A 20,122-nucleotide genomic window follows, 5' to 3' on the forward strand; every position below is an offset into this window, starting at 1 on the left:
TAGAATAGAATTTTTTTAAAGTGCACCATAAAAATATTAAAGTGGTTATCGTCTGTGATTAACTGGTAAACGCTAGTTATACTCAAATAAAAAAAAATACTTATTTTTTTTTGTGCAGTAGTAATTCAATATAAATTAATTAATTTTTTATTTATAATATATATATATATATATATATATTAATTTAAAAAGATAAGAAAAAGATAAACGAGTTTAATATATATATTACTTCTAAGAAATATATTCAACCAACTTTTTCACCTCAAAGCATGGTGTAAAAGTACATATTAATAAAGTAAATAATTCTTATTTATCTATAAGATATTTATATAAATCATTTATATAGTTTATTTTCATTAAGTTTGAAATATTCCTCCAAAGTACAAAGCCCATAAAAATAATTGCAAACATTTGATAAAAAAATTAACAATGTGAGAACTCGTGAATAAGTTATAAAATTATTAAAAGGGTAATAAAAGCAACAATAAAAATTATGTGATAAAATTAAAAAAAATATTGGTTTTCAATAATAATATTTTAATGTGCGTTCTAATAATAAAATCATAAAAAATAGACCAAAGTTTATTGGAAGGGGAAAAATGGATAACAGCTGTCCACCATTACCGCGACATCGTCGAAGTATTTCGCAGTTAATTGCTGACTTGGGTAAATTAACTTAATTTAATACTAATTAATTCAATTTAATTTAATTTAAATGTAATAATTTTTTTGATAAATAATTTAATTAATTAAAAAAAATTGAAAAAGGAGTTTTTCAGAAACTCTGATGTACTCACTTCATATATGATAACAATGGTACCCATCATCTATATAATAGAGACGTGCTGTTTTATAATACAGTCTAGTAAAATATGTACTTTTTTCAGTGGAACTTCTCGGTTAACATAGCTTTTATATAAAAGAACCAGATCTTAGGAACTCATTAAAAGAGAACGCGAGAATACTGTAAGGCCTACTGCAATTCCTTCTAGACACCCCCGCGCATTTGTAGTAATATTTATTGTAAATGTTTTGAAAGCATAGAGGAAGAAGTAATTTCTCTATTTATGCCTAGGTTTGGCTTTTAGGAAAAATAGACACGAACTTTTTCGACAGTTTTTCAGACTGTTCATCGGTGAGAAGAAATTTAAATCATCTAAACTCGATTAATGGACTTAAGGTGAATAGTTGTTAGATGGAACGTAAATTGTTTTAAAGCAATTAATTTGAATATTATTTCTGAAGTGTGTTTAACTGCAACGAATTTATTTAATTATTTGTGAAAATTAATTTGTGGTGGAAAACTCTCCAAATCTTTAACAAGCCGAGTTACAAATTGACACACTTTATTGAGTTAACTGCGAAAATAAATTTGTAATCGGAAGTCTCTCCGAATCTCTACCAAGTCGAACAACAAATAAATAATACACAGTACATTTTTTTATGGAATTCTTGAAAACTTTATTCTGACTATGAATCAGCTCTATCTTTGAAATTGACCTTTTCTCGGATTCTCCATTTCATGATTTGAACTTGGTACTCTTTATTTTGATAACATATTAGATCACAAATGGAGCATAAAAGATCGCAGTATTGGGGTCCGCTGAGAGCCAGTAGCCCGTATATATTCTATTCAAGATCCCAAATTATTCGTAAGACTTTTTTTTTGAATCTTAGCACTCTTAGTCGTCGATTACGGAGAGTTTATTGTGTGTTTTTTTTGTTATTGCTTTTATTGATATTATATATTATTATTATTATTATTGATGTTGTAATTAAATATTGCTAGTGTTGTTGTTGTAGTTTAATTGCTGTTGATTTAATAATTAGAAATTGAAATGGCAATTTTAATTAGTGCATTTATGATTATAATTATAATTAGAGGATGACGTGTTTGTTTAATCAAATATGTAGGGAAAAATCCACTACTATTAACATACCAATATAGAGAATATAGTTACATAGTTAAACATGTTGATAAAAAATATTTTACTTCACATATACTGATTAAGACTTATATAAAATAAATAGTAGTTTTTTAAGTATAAACAAATATAATCAAAAAATATGTCTTACTCCATTTGGGATATCAAAGTTTTATATTGCTTTCCTCATAAACAAAATATTTATCGTTTCTAAATATACATGCACTTATATATTGAATTAATAAAAATAATATATATATATATATATAAATATTATATATTTATATATACATATATATATATATTTATCTTATTACCATAATTGCTTATTACAGGTATCGAATGCGAAAGCAAGATAAAGCTTGTAATGTTAACACAACGTGCCCTAGACTTATGTGAGTTCCTAGATCTATGTCTAGGGACCTATGTCCAATTTCACATAGTTCAATTTCTTGTTAAAAATAAACAGATTCTACTCAAATAGTTGTTAGTAATACATTATATTATTATTATTATTAAATACGGAAGTAACAGTAAAATATATTAGTAATCTAAAAATATTATTTTATAAATTTGGAATAGTTAGGAATTTCCGGAATTAATCACAGTAGAATTTTTTTGATAATAGACCACTTAATTATACATAATCACATATCAAGATATATCATTCTTATTTACTTTTGTGTATTTAAACTCCATACTTAATGTTATCTAAAATGTTTAAAGTTCAATAAAATTTAGTCTAAATAATTTTACTGACTTAATGTGCTTAGATCGGGGTTCGGCTAGGAGTTACCAAATTATCATTATATTAACTTGCAATTTTTTTTGTAAACACATTTATTTTTAGATTCATATTCTTATCTTTATAATAAAACACATTATAATAAAATGAAATTTCAAATTTAAATTTTATTTAATAAAGTCTTTGTAATTAAAAATATTTTTAAAAATTCAAAATATTATTTTCCCTGATAAGAGATATGAGAGAAAGTGAACTATAATATATTTAGAAATATTATGTATGAAGATTGCTTTACATAAATTATCTATTCTACTTTTTGAAGAACTTAGAAATATAATGAATCTACCTTTGGTTCTACTTTTTTTTATACTACTTTCTGAAGGATTTAGAAATATAATGAATGGAAATATAATCTTCTTTTATTGGACTAAATAATCAATAATGATTTCGAATATTTTGTGAGCAGTTTCTTATTGTTGATGAGGATATTCAATAACACATATTCAATCTCCCATTGAAATCATTATAAATTGTAGCGCTCAATAGATATAAAAATAAATTTAATAGGCTTAATCAATCACGTTATATTAAGTTGTCTTAACATTTAATAATAATTGTTTATTATCTATATAAATAGATTAATATATATTATTAACAAAACAAATATCTATTTTGTTTATCAACTCGCACATATTTTTGTGTATTGGTTGCACTATTAATAACGTAAGCGAAATCGAACGAGGAATATGTACTTCAACGAGTTCCGCAGATTTCTGTGTATCAAAATGACAGATCAGAGAGTTTTCAGAATATGTATTGAAATACACGGCATAAATTGCAGAAAATAATTATAATATCAAAGACGTAGTACATTGTACGGTTCTTACTAAGCGATATTTAGGAATGTGTAGGATATAAAACGATTGTTAACAAAATTTAATTATCCAATTATAACTTTATATAATTATATATATAATAATATATAATATATAAAACTAATATATAATAATATAATATATATAATTATATTATATGATATCTAACTATAATATAATTATAGTTGGCATCCTAATCTACAAAAATGGCTACCTCCGCTGGAAAGGGATTAATATATTCCAGTGGTAACGCATGGGTGTCGTTGCAGGCGACTAAAATCCAGTAAGCAACACCCAATACTATTTGAAGAATATAAAAGTGACAATTGAATTTCACCCTACCCTACCGAAAATGTACATATGGTATCACGGGTATTAGAGTAGACACTTCGGGCTCTCCTGACCAATACAGTTTGGCCTCTTGATGGGAGTATCATGTTGGCTGTTGTTAAAACTCAAAATTGCGCGAATAGAATGACTGTATTCATCTATTTTTATTCGATTTGAAGTTGTATTTTTGAACTTTACCGCGCTGTACCTCGAAGAATATGACGTGTAGTACTTAACAATAGGCTAAAAAGAAAACTACATACATATATTTAAACGTGTAGCTTCAATAGGTTCCTTGTGACTGAATTCCTTGTAATTCCAATGGGAGCGTTTTTCGGTGTATTATACTGTTATAATAAATAAGTTAGTATAAGAAGTAATAGTATAAGAAGTAATAGTATAAGAAGTAATAGATAGTACATTAAACTTAACTGATCCAGTTAAACTTAATTAGTTTGTATACAGGATGAAGTAAAAAATAAAAACTTGTCTGCTGAATATCTATTTCAAAAAGTAGTGATATTTCAACTTATTATAATATGTTATTGCTTGAAAGTACTCTATAAAATTTATCTGGAATATATTTGTTTATCTGCTCATTGGATCTGCTCATGCATTAACTTTCTGTACATGAAATACTCATTATTATTTTTTTAAATTAGTTTTTTACAATATGTAATTTCTCAGACAATAGCGAATTATCTGTGTTAATAATTAAATTAATATCTTTTCCTTTTTCTACAAAGTAGTGTGAATTATATCCATTAATCATATATATTAAAAATAAAAATAGTTATATTTATAGTATAAAGATAATAGTTGACGTCATAAATGCCAAATTGTTGTCTGACGTCACCTGTAGTTTATCTACATTTTTCTGTTTTTATTTGCACTTCAGAAATAGGCTTTAAATCAGCGAACACAACTTGTTTGGTATTTAAAATATATAAAAATATCTCAGAAAAAAACAAAAATATATCTTGAGATGCCAGAGATGAAAGGCTTGACAATTACACATAATATATATGTACTCGTAAAAGAACAGTAAATTGTTGACGTAATGTTGACGTAAATATACTCAACTAAATATAAATATATATTATAATGTATTTTTGAACATGTTTTTGTTTCAACAATATTTAAATTAATCAACTTTTAATATGATTAGCTTTTTGTTGTGGTTTTATATACCAGAATGTGTGCTTTATGGACTTTAATAAACTGGGTTGAGTTCTCTATTTACTAAAATAATGAAATTTCTTTTAACATACATATATCTATATTGTATCAGTTTTAATATACTTAGGATGCTTTGACAAAAAAATTTCTTGGATGGACTTTCCATTTATACTTAGTTCCTAAATTAATATTAGGAATATTTTGAATTTATGCTGTATTTTTAAGAAATGTTATATTAGATATATGACTATATATGCTACATAAAAATGACTCTTACCTCTTTAATATATCTATTATATCTTTGACAATATTTTTACTTATCATACGTGAATTATTTATAACATATTTCAAACTCAATTTACTACTTCAAAAATATAAACAAAATTCCAAATTTTTAAGATAAAAATTTATATAAAGATATTTTATGTTTTAATATATTATTTTTAAAAAATATTAACCTCGAACTGGTTTTTTAACTCAAATTTGATGGATTGTGTTGACTAGAACAACTTCTGTTTAAACATGAACTCAGTTACTTGAACCATATACCTACCTGTAAACTTTGTAGTTACCTTTGTTTTTACATAAATAATTAAATTTAATTAATTTGTATATAAGGTTGAAGTTGAAGATAAAATTTATTAAACTAGGTCACAAGTAAGAAAAAATGCAAATTATCCAGGCTTAAAACAAAACACTCAAATAGTTGGTTTAATTTTTATCTTCAATACGATAGAGTCATATTGAAATATACTAAGTACTAGTATATAATATAATACTAAGTATATAATATTGTGAAATAATGTGGTATATAGTAGTGTTAGTAGCTTAGATATACTGGTTGTAATTTTCTTTTGCTCAATTTTAATACATTTTAAAATATAATAAACTTTTAAATCGCATTAGAACTGTTATTATTTACTAGAACTGTAATTATTTAGACCTAACGTTAAAATATTTTTTTAAAAAAATTACATTTCCAACTGATCCACGATTCTATATTTTTCAATGATTTGAAGGTATGCCTATAAGTGCTTTATTCTTAAATATGCGTATATATCTTTAATATTTGTTAACAAAAGGATCTCATTCATTATATTCCTCAACACCAGGAATATTTTAAGATTCCCACTTTCTTAAAAACCAATTAGCTACAATATATGCCACGCTGTTAGAATTATTGAGCTTCATTTCTAGATTTCAATTTAAGCATTAATATATCATAATCAATTTAACAAAATCTATAATTATATATATTTTTTTGGTCAGAGTCTTTAATGGTCTCTTAGTATTATTTCATTCAATTTCGATCTATTTTCCTAATAATTTTGTGAGACTTTTCCACATAAATTCCGGATCTATGGAATTAAAACTAGCTGCCTAAGTAAGAAATTATGTCTCTAGCAAGGGTATTTCCTTAATTCACCATATATAGTTAATGCTTTATACAGGTAATTAGTGTTATCTATGGGATAAGCATAATTGAAATTAAACTCGTCGGTTCTAAATTCTAATACTTCTTGGTAGAGCTATTGAGTTTCTAATTTTTATGTAGATTTCCAATTGTTGTTTGGATAATGAACAAATTGAAATATTAGGATAGGTTATGGACAGATTATGGAGGATTGACAAATACAGTTTAAAATAGTTTGTAAATAAGCAATACAAGTTGCTTATCTTTCACATTGAAGATATTAAAGACTTATTTATTTTTAAAACAAGTAAAATGGCAATTACGTACAAAGAAGTTTTAGTTGATTATATATATCGAATTTTATTATGAGATAAAGAAATTATTAATTAAATTACTAATTAATTAATTTAACTATTAATTTAATTAATATTGTAGAATTGAAGGTATAACTCAATAGTAATGAATTATATCCCGATTTTAATTAAATTGAACGCATAAAGTATATTTTATATATAAATATGTGTGTGTATGAGTTTAAATTGATAATACCCTTAATATATATTTATAAATAATTATTTAAATAGTCAGTGGCAATTATTTCCATTGTATTATTTATTATATATTGTTGTGTATATATATAATATATATATATATATATATATATATATAATACATTTATTAATCACATTCATTGCATGTTCGTATTACGCATTTTTGACACTCCTTTATCTTTTTGTAATCAGTAAAATATAATTATGATTTTAACAGTATTTTTTGATAACATCAAATAGTATTTATTATGTTTTTGTACTATATGGACATTCATGTCGAGAAATCAGAAATTTAGTTAACTTGTAAACATGCCAAAAATATAATCACTTTTAGATAAAATATTTTAAGGTAGCATATTTAACTCTTGATTTACAATATACAATATTGAATTCATCAGGATAAGAGTAGAAAAATATATTCGAAAAACAATATGATTATATTCGTGTGCTTGATGACATATATCAATAGAGCAGTTAGTATAACTTTAGACGGTGTAACATATTCAAAACCAAAATTTTTATTTGCTTGGGTATAAAAATAAATAATACGGGAACAGTCGTAGTAAAAATCTAACTCAAAGGTTTAAACTGTAGTAAACCCTAAAGAAATTTTCAAAAATTGAAAGCTACTACTGTTGTTATTATTATAACCCAAGGAAATTCTGCTAGTATTGTTCCAGCTAGGAGTTTTAGTGTATAGAGACAAGTGGTTTTGGGATGTAAACTCAACTGTTTCCACAAGCAGCCTATTGATTGAACCAATAGGTCTTTCAAAGACGATTAAACCGGGAATGATGATGAAAATAGTTAAAAAATGAGCAATATTATATGGCTTTCATCCCTCAATATTACATATCGATAACATTTATATAGAATGGAAGAAACACCTTCTCTGTAAACGATCTTTTTTTTGCTTGTTTCAGTTTTTTAAAAAGTTTCAGTCTCTTACCATCGTTGCTCAAAATTTAATCATCCATATTGGGCCTTACAAACAATAAAAAGTTCATCTAGAAAAGTCACATACACATCAAATAAGCTCAGACTATATAGATATTTAAACAGATCTGCCTGCTTTTAAATAGTCTCAAGCTTAACCTTAAAAATAAATTATCGACCCTGCTCTATATCCATACTCCTAATATTACTCTTAAACACTCTCAGTCAAGCAGTTTCTCGGCAGTTTTCAATGCAAATATTTTTAATATTTTTATAAGTCATTTAGGGTGTGTTCCTGATATCGGGATGTATGATAATCTGACGTTGTAAAAGTGTAAGCATACGTTATATACCTAAAACTTTTTATTCAGATTCATAATTTTTGTTGGGTAATCAGGATTGTATCTAGAATTGTAGTGATGAAATATAACTCTTTTTTGCTCGAGTATTTTGGATAGTTGTTGTGTGCTTTAACCTCATTAATCTGTAAGAGTAGAATTTACTAAAAAAATATTTAGAGATAGTAGCTTTTAATGTATTATAGGTTTGGGAAGCTATACGCTCCAAAAAATCGCTGACTCAAGTTTTGTGACCGTTTGTGAAACATTATATTTTACTGATTGAGACTGTTTTATAAGAATATTATTGATTCATTATAAGATTTATTAGAGAGTACTTTTTTATGAAATTGTTTATGTTGTGTTTGTGTATTGTTTTCTGTATATTCAATTTTACAAATTTATTAATATTTTGTGTTTTTAATACAATATAATATTACTTTGTGCTGTATAATTCCTTTTTTTCTTGACATACTCGTAGAAGACGATATGCCCAGGTCATGTGACGATTTAATTGTTCAAACAAATTTTAATTATTTTTATTAATGGGTTTTTATTAACACATCATTAAAATATATATTCTCTTCTGAATGAAAATTGTATTTATTTTAAATTAATTAATATCAATTAGGTTTTTTTTATTGAATTAGTCCATTCCTTAGTATATAATTTATAGGAAAATTACTTTTATTTTTTCCTATAAATTCATTAATTAGACTTTTTACTGATAATTTTCAATTACATTGTAAATCAATGTTTACAAATCTATAAACTGAAAAATGTTATCGTTATTTTTGTTTTAAAGATCATAAAGACTATTTAAGTATACAATATCCGGCGCAAATTAGCAGTAAAATAATTGTTTATTATTATAAAATGTTGACAGTAAAAATTTACGTTGATAACTAAATAAACAATTATTATTATTATCATTATTATTATTTATAGATTTTATAAATTTACTAAACTCATATGAAAAGTATGTTTTGAAATAATTATATATTTTTATTGGGTTTTCTGAACTTTTGAGGTTGTTTGTCGTTTATCGACATTATAGGCTTTTAAAAAAAATTTATTTTTAATCAAACCGATAAATAAAACAAACCTTAACAATGAAAAGTTATCGAAACAAAGAAATATACTGTAGACAATCAAAAAATATTATTTTAGCTATATACATATATATATTGCCCTCTATATACATAACGAATGTGAAGGTTAAAAATGACTTCAATAATTAATGATTTTTATTAAGCGTTTATTAAAATAGATCGCATACTCCTGTTACTTGCAACTTCACAGACCTATTAAGCTTTAGTATATTTTAAGATAATCAATGGAGATACAATCGATACCAATAATAGCTTGTATTTCTGTTAGATAGTCTGTAGTTCAAAACGTTGGTTCAAATATTTTATTTGTTCGAAAATGTACGACGTGCTCGAAGATATCAATGCTTCTTGAACTCGAATGATAAAAATCTTGAACCAAGTATACTCAAATATTAAAATGTTTAAAACTTCGATCAGTCCGGATAATAATTGAAGCTTTAATCTATAGCAATTGTTCGAAAATTGTTTTGATCCCATTTCTTTTAAAGTCTGTTCATAAAGTTTCCGTTTGCAGACAAACAAGTATATTAAGAACAACTTCGAACTGTTTGAAAGATTTTTACTGCAACTCCTCAAACTATTTGAATTTGAAACAAAATATTTAACCCTTTCACGATTCACAATTATAATCGAAAAATAAAGGCAAGAGAGCTCAGGTCTCATAAAAAGTTTAGCATGAATGCATTCATATCTATCCTATATCTATCATACCTATGTTTCTGATATACCAATACTAAAAAACTAATAACTACTTTTGTAAATAATAAAGTGATTCTACAGTTGCTGATATTGAAGTGGAGTTGACACAAGTACTTCAAAATGCTATTGACAAGATAGTACAATGGAGAATAAAATGGAAAATAAGCTTAAACAACTTAATGACACTAGACGAAAATTTCACATATTAGAAAATATCTTATCTACCTGTCAGAACTCTTGGAAATTGAAGGCCATACTTAAATACTGTGAAGCACTTAAGAATGACACTTGATGCAAACTAAAGTTAATAATATAAAGAAATAAATGATTTTCGTTGAAGTTGAAATGACATATAAAATTTTGCAATAACTAATTGGTTGATGTATATTCATTTCTATGCACTGCAAGTTTATCTTATTTTACTAAATACTAAAACCTGTCCGTTCATATGAAGTATAATCTTTCCATTGTGCACATAAAAATTAGTTTTGAAGACATTAATTGAAAAAGTCAATGCTCTCTAGTACACAAGAAACAGTGACTTTAACTGTGATCTGTGTTTAACTGTGTATGTATTATCTGAATTGGTAAGTGGTAAGTGTTGGCTTGCTGGGGTAGTCTTGTGTGGTAAACTATCTAGAAGTAAACATGATTCCGATTTGCCGGATTCGCTAATTTGACAACGAATTCCGCTCAAAACTGATATTTTGATCAAGTTTCCTTTATTAATCTCTAAGTAATTTTAGTTTAGTTTACAGATATCGGGGATTCATATGGCAGATTTCCACGTAGAAATCACAAACAATAAGTACAGCAGTCATCTGACCATCTTTCTTAGTATAATATATCTTGAAGTTATCTATATTGGTATGTAGCGCAGGGAAAAAGTATCTCAAAATAGTTGATTATACTGAAATCTATTGCTAGATCAGCATTCCTGGAAAATCAGAACTGCCCTAAGAAGTTGATTAACTCTCTAATACCTTAGCTTCCGAGAGATAGCTTCTGTTTGTGGAAATCTCCAATCAAATTATTTCTACCTGTCCGGGTTTGACCTGGTCGAGCAGGAGTTTACTGTATCTAGAAGAAGATTATTGAGCTGAGAGCTTCTATCCACATCTGATGTTAGCATATTCTTATTTACTGAAGTTTTGAATTTCATTCGAAGCTTATCTTCTGTTCACTTAGAATCCATAAAGATCACAAAGAATAACCCACAGTCGTTTATTCTATTCTAATGAAATGCATTTCCTATATAGGAATAATGTTCAACGATCTTTACGTTAGTTAATAAAAATTTAAACAGTTGTTGCAGTATGGGATATTGAAGATTTTTCAATCTACAGGTGATTAATATAGGGAACAGAGATGATAGTAAATGCTTATGATGCAATCTAGAGGACTCATTAAAGTGTGACGTGTTATGTTTTATTTGCGAAACCATCACATCAAATGTAAAAACGAATCATGTAGTGGACAGTGACGGAACAACGAATTGAATTATAAAATCGGTTTTAACTATTTTTTAGTATATCATATGTTTTTGTTAGTGGACTTTCTTGATAAATTAGACTGTAGCTGTTATGATTCTGTAAGAAAGTGGTTTTTTTTTCAGGGAGTTTTATTTTATTTATTTTATTTTTTTAATCCATATTCCATTAAGAGCTTAAGGACTCAACTAAAGTTTTCCAACAGTTTCTATTTTGTGCTGTATGTCTTAATTTGCTAGTTTCATGAAGTTTTGTTTTCCTCCAGGTTATTTCAGGTCTGCCCCTGTGTCGTATTCCTGGATGGTTTCATGTAAGCGCAGTGCACTTAATATCACCATAGGGTTTACGTAATTTATGCCCTATCCACCTATGTATTTACTTTCGTATGTTATCGTTTGTGGCTCACAAGCCTCCATAACATTTCTTTTGCTATCGTTCTGGACCACCAAATCCGAAGTATATTTCGCAAACAACGGTTTATAAACGTTTATGGCTTAGTTTTTTTTTCAGCAGTCATGAGCCAAGTTTCAAAATCTTCGAGAAGAACGGACTTCACACACGCATTGAAAGTTTTTATTTTTGTGTCTGTGTAGAGATTGTTGGCGCGCCGTATCTTTTAAAATCTGGCGAACGATCCACACAATTTTTGGATTCGGGCATTTATATCTTTATATTTTATTTTATAATGGGTTAATTTATTTTTAATAAAAGAAAAGGACTACCAAAAATTACCACCTATAGACTAAAGCTGTCAGTCATTTTTATTTCTTGATATCATGTAGATACTTCAAAAAATACAAACTACATTAGCAATTTGTTTGTTAAAATAGTTGACCTATCTTGATTAAATTTGGAAAATATTTGTAATTAACATCTTAATTTTAATAGTGAACCAATTTCGCTTTAATAATTTCAATGAAATTTCAATTAAAGCAATTTAAGAAACACAAACCTTTATTCAATTAATTTATTTGCTTCCACTATCTTTTTCACAACGGCTGGCAGCCTTTTAAATGACAAAATGTGTGATTGAGTAATTTTTAAAAATAAATTTTAAACAAAAATTTATATCTTTTATATTCATTTACTTAAGCTTTTATCAAGTTTAAGGTCATTCCTTAAATAATTCTCTTTAAATTCAAATATGTATCTTACTTTCACAATGAAAGCATACTTTTTATTACGAGTATTGTTGGGGTGCTCATGTTCATTTTCAACCAAATGAAATAATTTAATCAAGAGATAGTAATCAACAATACAATTTTTAGATAAAAAAAGTATCTATGAGTAAAAGAAAAGAGTAAATAGTGAAAAATATACAGGGTCTTGTTACAGTTGTTATGTATTTTCCAGTTAACATATTAACTGGAGACTTATACTTATGGAGTATAACACCATAAGCCTCACTATTATTTTAGTAGCTTTCTAATTAAAAAAAAATGTCATTTGAAGTAAGGCAGAGCGAAATGCAGTCCATCACTTACCGAAGCAACGTCCAGTATTTACTATTTAGTACTGTTTCTGGAATTGGTAGCATCTCAAAATACCATCAGAAGGTCATCGTCAAATAGTTCCCAAAGAGTAGTATGAATATCCATTTATTTTTGTAATCGTATTCGAAAATGTGTTGGACTATATTTGGTTTCAATGAGAATAAACTATATATTATATTGTCAAAGAAACAACGAGTTATGTATGCAAGTCCCCATCTACTTCGTCTATCACTACATCGTCTCCAGAAATAGAGTTGTGGCGTTTTCTGCTAATAGTGGTGCAGTTCTACTTTGAATGATTTTGCTGATTTGTGTATCTAATTGTCTGAGGTCCTCCCTTAGAGTGTAGTGAATTTCCTCCCCATTGAGATCGCTGATTGCATTACTTCGACTCGAGTTGGATTCAATATTTATCTATCAATAACTATCAAACCACCCTGCATACTGACTTTGTCCACCAATTAATCTAATCAATTAAATTAGAAATTGTGAGGTCATGATGTGCTGAAAGAAAAGTTGCCTTTATCAGTTGTAACTGAGCAGGCGTTATTGACCAGACTTTCTTATCACACACCTGCTTGATTTTATTTAAATAAAATATATAAACTATTCATTACATAGTGACACTCCTCATTTGTAATCAGTATATAGATAAAATAGTTAATATAATTTTGTCTTATCATTACATGTTCTAAAAATTTAATAAATAATACAAATTAGTTTAGTTTTATATGAGATTTGATATATATATAAATCATTTATATCAGAGAAGTGCAACATATGTTCTTGGCACTATGTTTCGCAGAGTGTAATCGATACTAATTGAAATTTTACAAAATATTAGATTATATATACCTATAGAACCTATAGGTAGGCGTACCTACTAACGCATTAGTATCATTAGTATAGTATCAGTTTATTAATTGTGCAATTTTATAAAAATAAAATAATAAAATTAATTAAAACAGACTTATTATGATTTATTATTTTATAAAGAAAATTACATTTTAATTTTATTTACAGATTCCTTTACGGATGTGGAATTAGGCATAACAAATCCAAGCTACGATGATATAGATCATCCAAATCTCTATTCACAATTCGATGCTGATGCAATGGCGGCAAATGGGAATAGAACTGTTGTAGTAACTGAAACTGATAGCATTGATGATGAGTGTAGCAATGAGGATAATAATAGCACTGAAATGAGGGAAACACATTGTCTGCCCGAATTTCAGTTTTCCATCATTGAATCAGAATATGATGAAACGCTGGCGTTTCCAGATTCTGTTACAATTTTATCAAACGTTGGAGACAAGCCGGTACTTGTCGAACGTAAAGACACCGATGATGATGAAGACGACGTAGATCCTACAGGTTTACCTACTGAAATAAATTTTACATCCATCTATGGGCCAAGTGTTAAATTTAATTCCTTTCAACGCAAAGTCTTCATACCAGGTATGGAGATACAAGTAAGAATTATAGATACGGAAAGAAGTATAACAACACATTTACTTAATCCAAATTTGTAAGTTTCCTCAAATAATTTTGTAAATGTTGTATATATATAATTGTGTGATTTTTTTTTTTGTTATTTTCTAGATATACTATAGAATTAAGCCATGGCCCATATAAATGGACTATTAAAAGACGCTATAAACATTTTAATTCATTACATCAGCAGCTAAGTTTCTTTCGTACATCACTAAATATACCATTTCCCATGCGTAGTCATAAGGAAAAACGCGCTACTCTAAAAAGTGCCGCTCTACAAATGGCCGATGAGGCTCGACTAAAGGAATTACAAGCAAATACCAGTAATAGTCTCAATAGTCAAAAAAATAAATCCCAAAATAATACCATAGTGCAATATAATGAAAGTATGGCCAATGCGAGTAATAGTACTAAGAAAAAGAAGAAGAAACGTAAATTACCACGATTTCCAAATCGTCCCGAATCTTTAGTTACCGTGGAGTCGATACCAACTCGCATTAAACAACTTGAAGACTATCTATACAATTTATTAAACATAAGCTTGTATCGCAGTCACCATGAAACGGTAAGTTATATTCGTAAAAAGATATTATATACCTATCTTTTTCATATGTTCGTTATCTGCAGTGGTAATATCTTTTTCACATCAACGTATTGTCTTCTCTATAAAATTGAAAATTTATATTTCTGGTCCTATGATCATTTAAAAATATATATATATATATTAGCGCTTCTTTCACTTGCAAATCCAAACCAACGCTAATGGTGAAAGTGTTATTACAAATTTACTGTTCTAGGGGGCCTAGTCTATTCATTAGTAGACTTCGTTTCTGAAGCGGCTTGGTTTAAGTTTTCGAGTTACTTATCAGTGAAAACCACATGGTTCTCACAACTTCTGTCAGAGCATTATTGTTATGGGAAAAACAAATAAAGCATGATTTTCAAAAAACAGGAAAACTATGTAGACGCAACAACAAAAACACTAACAACTACAGCAACAAAAGCAAGTTACATTTTACTGGAATCAGTTCTTCACAAAAACACTAGGAAGCGTTCTATCTTCCAGATCGAAATGAATGATTTGCTGCAGTATCAGTAACTTGGTTCTAACATTGATATCATTTTAAGCCAGGTGCACCTATCTTACTAAGATGAAAATCGAAGACATATTGGGAATAACACATAAGAACTATATCTCTAGTATGTTATCTTAAGTTTGTGATGCATTCTTTTTATTCAATAAATACTTGGTAACAAAATGGGAATATTGTTATTGTAGTCCATCGTGTGAACCTGTTTTTTGCGAGACAGTTACATTATAAATATTAGTAAGTTATGGGAATTTGCACCTAGAAATCCGATTTACTTACTAAATAGATTTACAGTCCAATTTTGACGTTCACCGATATGAAAATCTGAGATAGTAAAGGAATAATACATAAAATCTGGATGCATAAATTGCTCTCTAAAATGTTTAGTAATGTAAAAGAAGGAAAATATTTAGCACTTTGGTTATTGGTTTTGTAGTTCGCCATGTGAACCAATATGACTCTTTGACTGAAGCTGTAGGCGGAATCCGGTAGTGTAGCTGTGAAATTCAAATTTGGCTGCTATATGCATTGGGGTGGTTGTCTTACACAATTGTGTTCTATATTTATACATATAAAGCATATAAAGCTATATACATTAACTTATATATCTATAGGTATAATTGCTAATTATTCCAACGCTGATACGTTTTTTATATTTTTTAGTTAAATTTTGTGGAGGTCTCGAATGTCTCTTTTGTAGCTGGACTGGGTATGAAAGGTAAAGAAGGTGCAATACTCAAACGTACGGGTTCGACACGGCCTGGACAAGCAGGTTGTAATTTTTTTGGTTGTTTCCAGCAGAAATGTTGTGTACGTTGTAATTATTTTTGTTCCGATGTCTTATATGGGCAATGGCGTAATCGTTGGTTCTTCGTGAAAGAAACTTGTTTCGGCTATATTCGTCCTACCGATGGTGTTATAAGGTATTTTCTTAAATATACTGCATTCATTTTTGAATCTATAACACAGTTTCAGGTATATCATTACAGAGCTGTAATACTCTTCGATCAAGGTTTTGATGTTTCAACGGGTATTTATCAGACAGGTATGCGCAAAGGCTTACAAGTATTAACCAATAACAGACATGTGATATTAAAATGTTGGACGAAACGAAAATGTAAAGAATGGATGCAGTTTCTAAAACAAGTGGCGAATAGTAGTGCACGCGACTTTACTTACCCCAATCCACATATGTCATTTGCACCAATACGTTCGTGTACCTTAACCAGTTGGTATGTTGATGGGTCAACATATATGGCTGCTGTAGCTGATGCATTAGAAGCTGCCACAGAAGAAATTTACATTGCCGATTGGTGGTTAAGTCCAGAAATTTATATGAAGAGACCTGCGATAGACGGTGATTATTGGCGCTTGGATAAAATATTGACCCGTAAAGCAGTAAGTTCTGAAATTCATTTAAAGAAATGATATGAAGATATTATTGTAAATCTTTATTTTTTTCAGACTGAAGGCATAAAAATATTTGTATTACTCTACAAAGAAGTTGAAATGGCTTTGGGTATTAATAGTTATTATAGTAAGCAACGACTTGTGGGTTTACATGAGAATATCAGGGTAAGTTAAATGAGTTTCAAGTTTTGTCAATTATTAATAAAAAAATTTAAATATTTAGGTTGTGCGACATCCAGATCATGCCCGCGCTGGTATATTCTTTTGGGCACATCATGAAAAAATTGTGGTGGTGGACCAAACTTATGCATTTTTAGGTGGCATTGATTTATGCTATGGGCGTTGGGATGATTACCGACATCGTCTTACCGATCTTGGTAGCATTTCGACCGCTTCTGCAACTGGCAGTACGAGAAAACAGACTGGATTTTTCAATGGCAAAGACGATGCAGATTCTGCCTTTGGTTCACGCAAATCTTCTCGCAATGTTAATATTGATTTACAAAAACGAGAACAAAATAATAGTCGAAATTCTTATAAATTTGAAAGTGTAGAGTTACGTAAACTAGAACCAGGTGAAAAGTTAATGATACCCGAGCTACGGTCACCAACTACCGAAGAACCTGTTGCATTGGAGGGTATGAAATTGAATACACCTGAAATGGAACGTAAAAATATGCTTGGCAAACTTAAGGAGAATGCTATGAAGAAGGGTAAAGATTTAGTTAATCGTTTAACCATGACAGAAAATGAACGTGCCGGAGAGAAATCACCAGATATACTTAAAGATCCTAAGCAAATGGTGTTCACTATAGATGAACTGGAGAAAGGAAGACAAGGTGGCTTAGAAGATCCTACGCCGTTACAAACACAAATTTTAAATAATTTTTATGGACAAGCTAAATATTGGTTTGGCAAAGATTATTCCAATTTTATAATGAAAGACTGGATGAATTTAGATGCACCTTTGGTAGATATGATAGATCGTACTACTACACCACGTATGCCTTGGCATGATGTGGGTATATGTGTGGTGGGCGCTTCGGCACGTGATGTCGCTCGTCATTTTATACAACGTTGGAATGCAATGAAATTGGAGAAGATGCGTGATAATGCTAGTTTTCCATATTTAATGCCAAAGAGTTATCAAGAAATAAAGCTCAATCCAAATATAGTACAAAAGCGACAAAATCGTACTACTTGTCAATTGCTACGTAGTGTCTCATCATGGAGTTGCGGTTTTATAGAACAGGACCTTGTTGAGCAAAGCATACATGATGCTTACATACAAACTATAACAAAGGCACAACACTATATATATATAGAAAATCAGTTCTTTATAACTATGCAGTTGGGTTTGTCAGGTGCTTATGGAAACGTCAGAAACCAAATTGGTGAAACACTCTTCAAACGTATCGTCAGAGCACATAAGTAAGTTAATAAAATTAACAATATATGTAATTACCTAATTGATTTAAAATGCTATCTCATTTTATAGGGAACGTAAAATCTTTCGAGTATATGTTGTTATGCCTTTATTGCCAGGTTTTGAAGGTGATGTTGGGGGTAGTACTGGAAATGCAGTCCGCGCCATTACGCACTGGAATTATGCCTCTATATCGAGGTAAATATTTTTATAGAATTTATTAGCAAACAAGAAAATAAATTAATAAACTCTAATTTTACAGAGGTAGGTCGGGTATTTTAACACGTCTAAAAGAAGTTGGTATATCTGATCCTGGTGAATATATATCATTCCATAGTTTACGCACACATTCCTATCTTAATAATAATCCCATAACTGAACTGATTTATGTGCATTCTAAGCTACTGATTGCCGATGATCGTGTGGTTATCTGTGGTTCAGCAAATATTAATGATCGTTCGATGATCGGTAAACGTGATTCTGAAATTGCAGCTATAATAACTGACGAAGAGTTTGAGGATGGGCGTATGAATGGTAAAAAGTACCCAAGTGGTGTCTTTGCAGGACGTTTAAGAAAATTCTTATTCAAAGAACACTTAGGTAATTTTTAATTTGTTCAAATGTAAATTATATAGTTAAATTTATTTTCTTCATATAAGGTTTACTTGATCCAGATGCTGATCGCATATCAATTGATGTGACTGATCCAGTTATTGATCAATTTTGGAATGGCATGTGGCGGCGCACATCAACACGTAACACAGAAATCTATGATGAAGTGTTTAAATGTATACCAAACGATAATGTTAAGTCTTTTGCCAATTTACGTAAATATCAAGAAGAGGTTCCTTTATGCAAATCCGATCCAGATGTTGCAGCTAAACGTGTCACAAATATTCAGGTATATAGATGTTCATCATTTGAAGTGTAATCGGTAGTGATCTTATATTCTTTTTCTACTTTTAGGGATTTTTAGTCAATTTACCTTTAGAGTTTCTTAATAAGGAAGTTCTTACACCTCCTGGTACAAGTAAAGAAGGTCTAATACCAACATCTGTTTGGACGTAGCGCTAATTAATATTATGGATGTGTTATTATTGTATAAAAGTGTTTTTTTAAATTTTTGTTAAATGTTGCCTAATATTTGTATACTGTTTTGTTTTTATATGCAAATTTTGTATTTATGTGTGTTTATATGTTTTCTGTCTGTGTTGTGTACATATATATTATATTTATCTAGAGTTTAATTTAGTAATTTTGCAGTATTTTAAATTTTTCTATATTAAATTTGTAGTTAATAATAAAATAATATAAAATATTATAAAATGTTTTTAACTTTGGATAATATAGGCCCGAGACTACTAACTTAAATGGGTTGGGCTTACCGAATCTATAAACTGGTAATATACATCATGATCATGATACATGATTGAAATGGTGAGGATAAAGGTAACTACTTTCTAAAAAAAATTACAACATACATACAACTTTCAAAGAGTTCTTTCCTTAACGAAGAATTTTCCCTCACTATCTTGCATGTAAGAATGTCTCTCTATATATCTTGTATGTAGATATTTTTTTCGTTTTGATGGCTCAAGCCTCAACAACAAA

The 20,122-nt window shown here is 28.6% G+C and overlaps 1 protein-coding gene across 3 annotated transcripts in view; it reads left to right on the forward strand.

The window, feature by feature from the left end:
* The window catches only part of LOC119677760 (phospholipase D2), a 30,679-nt gene extending 11,004 nt beyond the window's left edge, over window positions 1-19,675 (forward strand). For 2 of the 3 annotated variants that reach the window (XM_038089249.1, XM_038089250.1), the window contains exons 2-11: window positions 14,111-14,618; window positions 14,693-15,149; window positions 16,339-16,598; window positions 16,665-17,073; window positions 17,140-17,250; window positions 17,309-18,516; window positions 18,584-18,709; window positions 18,774-19,111; window positions 19,171-19,412; window positions 19,478-19,675. In XM_038089249.1, coding sequence (XP_037945177.1) covers window positions 14,111-14,618; window positions 14,693-15,149; window positions 16,339-16,598; window positions 16,665-17,073; window positions 17,140-17,250; window positions 17,309-18,516; window positions 18,584-18,709; window positions 18,774-19,111; window positions 19,171-19,412; window positions 19,478-19,579 — 3,761 coding nt within the window. In that variant the 3' untranslated portion in view covers window positions 19,580-19,675. Of the gene's footprint in view, window positions 1-501; window positions 667-14,110; window positions 14,619-14,692; window positions 15,150-16,338; window positions 16,599-16,664; window positions 17,074-17,139; window positions 17,251-17,308; window positions 18,517-18,583; window positions 18,710-18,773; window positions 19,112-19,170; window positions 19,413-19,477 lie in introns of those variants that run through there. The other variant, XM_038089248.1, reaches the window with a different exon arrangement.
* The last annotated feature ends 447 nt before the right edge of the window (window positions 19,676-20,122 follow it).

Source organism: Teleopsis dalmanni, chromosome 2, assembly GCF_002237135.1.
Source record: "Teleopsis dalmanni isolate 2A chromosome 2, ASM223713v2, whole genome shotgun sequence".
NCBI lineage: Eukaryota > Metazoa > Arthropoda > Insecta > Diptera > Diopsidae > Teleopsis > Teleopsis dalmanni.